At 45.3% G+C, this 4,854-nt stretch overlaps 1 protein-coding gene across 1 annotated transcript in view; it reads right to left on the bottom strand.

The window, feature by feature from the left end:
• Hacd3 (3-hydroxyacyl-CoA dehydratase 3) overlaps window positions 1-4,854 on the bottom strand; it is a 38,907-nt gene that overhangs the window by 15,498 nt on the left and 18,555 nt on the right. Inside the window, exons 5-7 of the mRNA XM_023712645.1 lie at window positions 4,521-4,594; window positions 3,430-3,594; window positions 1,575-1,626 (exon numbers count right to left, since the gene is read on the bottom strand). Coding sequence (XP_023568413.1) covers window positions 1,575-1,626; window positions 3,430-3,594; window positions 4,521-4,594 — 291 coding nt within the window. The remainder of the gene's footprint in view (window positions 1-1,574; window positions 1,627-3,429; window positions 3,595-4,520; window positions 4,595-4,854) is intronic.

The following is a 4,854-nucleotide window of genomic DNA, read 5'->3' on the forward strand; positions in this document are numbered from 1 at the left end:
AAAAAAAAGAATGATATGAAAATGCCTATCTTCAAATTTTACGTTTCTTTTTTTTTTTTTTTTTGTGTGTGTGGAACCAGGGATTGAACTCAGGCCCTTGCACTTGCCAGAGAAGCGCTTATTCCACTGAGCCATCTCCCCAGCCAAAAATTTTTACGTATCTAAAGTTTATTCCTTTAGAAAATTAAGTCTCTAGGTGGCCTTTTTATGTTGTTAACCTTTATCTCCAATAATCTCCCTTCTACTTTTCAAAAAAGAATATTCTCTATGTTAGTGTCTATAGAAAAGGGATATCTAAAAAATTCTTGGCACGGGGAGATGGCTCAGTAGAATAAGCGCTTCTCTGGCAAGCACAAGGGACTGAGTTCAATCCCCAGTTCTGCCAAAAAAATAAAAAATAAAAAAAAAATTCTTTCAAAACAAACTTTCTTTTTTAATTAATTTTTTAAATGTATTTAGTACAGGGTCTACAGGATCTCACTACACAGATCGGACTTGTAGTGATCCTCCTGTTTTCAGCCTCCCCAGCGCTGCGATTAAAGGCGCATGCCATCACACCCAGTCTTAGTCACAGTCTCACCGCGCCCTAGGGGAGGGGACTGAACCCCAGTCCCTGTGTCTACCTAAGCAGGCACTTTAGTCTGCTGAGCTATTTGGCCAGCCCTAAAACAAACTTAGTTAGAACCTCAATACATACAGTACAAAATAGAGCTGCTGACTGCAGTCACTTTGTTGGGGTGACCTGCCCCTGCAAAGTACTCCCAGAAGCCCCCGGGGCACCATAATACAGTTCGAAAACTGCTCTAAAACTGTCTCCTTCCACACTTATGACATGTCAATCATGTGCTAGTAGAACTTGAAAAAAGCTCATCTTAGGCCATATGAAGAGCCTGTGTTTCATTCTGCTTGTCAAGGTTAGTATTTCATAGACCTGCATGATCTTCCCACTGGAATGGAAGCGGCTCTGAGAGAGGGCCCATCTGGCTCTGCACCAAGGGCCTGCAGCCACACTTTCCATACAGCATACATGGAACAGACAGCGCCTGGATTTAATCTTGCTAGGCCACCCAAAGATGATACACCTACACCAAGCTTCTGCTTAGAGGTAGCTGGACAGATAGAAACACAAGTGGGTTTTTAAAAAGTTAATGAATAGCAGGACTCTAGAGACTACTCTCCATCAGGAAGTCCGACCACCACTCCTAGCTCCAGCACAGCCTTGCAGCTCACAGGAGAACCCCAGGCGGAAGGAGCGCAGCCTCCAGCCACGCACATTGCACAAGCCCATGCGGGGTCTGACCCCACCACCAGGAGGACAGGCCCCAAGACTCGGGTGCTTTGAGATATCCTGCCAGCCTAATAGATACACCCAGATGATGCCAGGTCCCAAAGTGAAAGGAAGTGTTAAAGATGCAGCTTTTGATGTGACTGGATGCACCTTAGGGAGTGGGCATAAAGGATTCCTTACAAACTCGCCCAGCTAGCTGACCGGTGAAGTCACTACTCTCCAGCCATACCTATGTATCCACACCCCCGCCTCCATCACATAGCGGGCAGCAGCAGTGGCAACTTACTTTCAGGAGAGCCTTGGCTTTCTAGCCTTAGTTTATTCAGGCGTTCTTCTTCCTAGAATTTAAACAAATTGTCCATTAGAATCCCCATGCCTGCAAAAGCCCATGTGCTGGCAATGGGCCGACCCCCTTGAAGCCAAGCCCTCCCATGTCCAGTGCTCCTCCCGGGGAGAACATCCCGGCTCGGGGTACTAAAGAGCCCCACTCTTCCTCAATGGACGCTCATCCCAGATGCACAGGATAAAACCACTCAGCTGGCTTCCAAACTGCCCACTTCCAAGTAGGCAATCTTGTGATCTTAGAGTCAGCAAATCCACCACAAAATTTGTCACAGTCACAGAAACAAGAGAAATTTAAGGCAGGAAGCAGATTGCTGTTTTATTTTTTAAGACTTCTACATGTTTTTAGTATGTATCCAGAAGCTAAGATTATATCTCCAACCTAAGAATGAACTCATAGTTCAAGATGGATACAGATGGGTACATATGGAAATATTGTAAATATACACAACACTATTGAATTAAAAAAAGAGCTCCTTGGTAAAATGGCTATCTTAGGGACAGAGCAAAAAACACTTGAGATATGCCCAGAGCAGTTTATATATGGCAGTGTCAGAAAGGAAGAGCTTTAAAAAATAAAAAAAGAGCAGGCTGGCTAAAAAGCTCAGCGGATTAAAGTTTCTGTTTAGGCAGATGCAGGGGGGCCAGGAGTTCGATCCCCAGGGCCTGCCATGCCGGTCCTGCCCCCGGCGCTTGCTGAGCCTGCAACTGAGACTGGGCATGATGGTGTGTGCCTGTAATCCCGGCACTTGGGAGACTGTAAACAGGAGGATCACTACAAGTGCAATCTATGCAGTGAGACCCTATAGACCCTGTCCTAAAATTTTTAAAAAATTTTAAAAAGAGGGTTAGGCATGGTCGCACATGCCTCTAATCCCAGCAAACGGGAGGCTGAGACAAGACCAGCTTGAACTACACAGCAAGACCCTGTGTCAATCAATCAATGCCCTACAATAATGGAGCTTTTTCTAAGAAGACCAAGAACCAAGTGAAAGGGATCTCAATGGACAAAAATTAAAAAAAAAAAAAAAAAAATGGACAAAACTGTAACAATCTGACCAAGAAAGATTATACTTCAGAGTACAAAATAAATATTCATGACCTCAGTAAACAAGTGCGCAAACATATGGAGTAGACAAATCTCTCATGCAGAATAATTCCAAATAAATGATTTAGCTCTCTGCAGTGAAGGACAGAAGCCTAACTCTCAGCTCCTTCAGTGTGAGCTATGCAGAGTGCCTTCCTTTCAAAGAGTACAGTAAGGAAAGGGGGAGGTGAAAGCTTAACAAACATTACTTTGGTCAGTTAATCCAAGCTTTTTTTCTTTTTTGGTGTTGGGAATCAAACTCATGACAGCCCAGCTAATCCAAGCTTCATGTCCACAGTGGTATGGCATCTAAACTGTATGCACCTTGACAGGAAGTGGTAAGAATGGCACTTCACCTCTGTGGTCTTCCTCCACAAAACCTGTTACCCTTAAGAATCAGGTCGGGGCTAGGGAGATGGCTCAGTGGGGCCCAAGAGATGGCTCAGTGGAATAAGTGCTTCCCTGGCAAGCGCAAGGGTCTGAGTTCAATCCCCAATTCCATAAAAAAAAAAAAAAAAAAAATCAGGAAAATCCCCAATTAAGACAAAGTACCCTTCAGTGCTTCTCTAAAATTATGTTGTAGGGTCTTTAAACAAATGTGTCATTCTGTCCCAATTCTATCCTAAAGTTAGTGGTGCCTAAAGCGGCCCAAGTAACTTGGGGTCCTCAAGATTTTTGTCTCCAGTGGCTGCGTCTTAGGGTCCTTACTAACCTTGGCTCTGAGCTCCATTTCTGCATCAGATTCATCCAGCCAGCGATCAAAGTCAGGGGCCAAGAAGAGCGGGCGTTTTTCCTGCTTGGTAAGTCGTTCCCACCAGTGACTCACCTTCTTCTGAACCGTAATGTTTACCTGCCTCTGGGTGAGTTTGTAAACCGGCTAGGAGAGAAAGTGAGAATGTGAGAAGCCTCCTGCATTCCCTACAAGTCCCCCTGCAGTGGCTCCTCAGAGAAGCTACACAGCAAGCTCCCTCCATTCCTTCTCTGGCCCTGCAAGCCTGATGCAGACATAATAGCTAGAGCAAGGGCTGGCATGGAGAAGAACCAGTAAAAACAGCGGGGTCTTTCTCTGATGTTCTTCCCTCTCTTTGTTTCTCTCCAGGCCCCTCCCTGTCTCCCAGCCAAGCCGCATGACAGGTTCTCTAGGCCTTTTGGTGGCAGTGATTGTTAGTGCTCTCAAAATAAGGAACCCTGCAGGAGGTCAATAAACTCAAGCTCCCAGAGCTAGGAAACAACTGCACCATCTGTGATTTCCCTCCCTTCATGGTAAAGAAGATTCTTCAGGTTCTTTTTTTCCCCCCATAATTTTGAGATCCTCAGGTTCTAAGAGATGAGAAACTTCAATTGCACTCCCGTCACTCTTCCTAAAGCCCAGCTGCCTTAGCCCTGTCTGCTGCCTGTTCTTCTCACTGCCCCTGTAACTAAACCACATGAACACAACCCTGGTGTGGCTTCAAGCACCCTAGCAATTCTGTTCTCAGTGGGAGCCATACTCCTCAGTCATCACAGAGAATGGAGCTACAAGGGACCCTAGGGGTCACTTCATTTAACAGAGAAGAAAGCAGAACTCAAAGCACTTTGCTTGCATTCATGTTGCTAACAGGTGAAACCTACATTCATCTCAGGTTCTCTGACATTCCCCTTCCTCTGCAGCTTGTAGCTAAAACTGGGGCCCTGTTGCCTATGAAAAACTGTATTATTTCCCTTTGTTTTTATCTTCTGTCCCATGACCTCAGCTCCTCATTTCAGTAGCGGCTAGTATTTGTTCCCTAAAATGGAAAAGGAGTGAGAAGGAAAAGAACATACCTCTGGCTTTACAAAGTCTAAGAACTCCAAGTGAAATTCATACACATTGTCTCCTTTGGCACCATGTCCCTGAGCTATAAAGAAAGAAATGTTGGTTACCATGAACTTGAGCAGAGCAAGGCCACCCAAAGGGCAGCCTGGCAGAAGTCTCTGGGAAGTATGCAAGTAGCAGTGGTCCCTGTTAAAATGCGAGGGAACTTGGGAGCAGAGCTAGATGCGCCAAATCCTGGGCTGACAGTTCATCTCCGTGTATCCTCGGACGCTAAGTTTCAGACTGTTTATTTAATCTTCCACTGCTGCCTGGATGATATCCAGTATAATTAATGGGAAAAAA

Source organism: Octodon degus, unplaced genomic scaffold (assembly GCF_000260255.1).
Source record: "Octodon degus isolate 3935 unplaced genomic scaffold, OctDeg1.0 scaffold00026, whole genome shotgun sequence".
Classification (NCBI taxonomy): Eukaryota; Metazoa; Chordata; class Mammalia; order Rodentia; family Octodontidae; genus Octodon; species Octodon degus.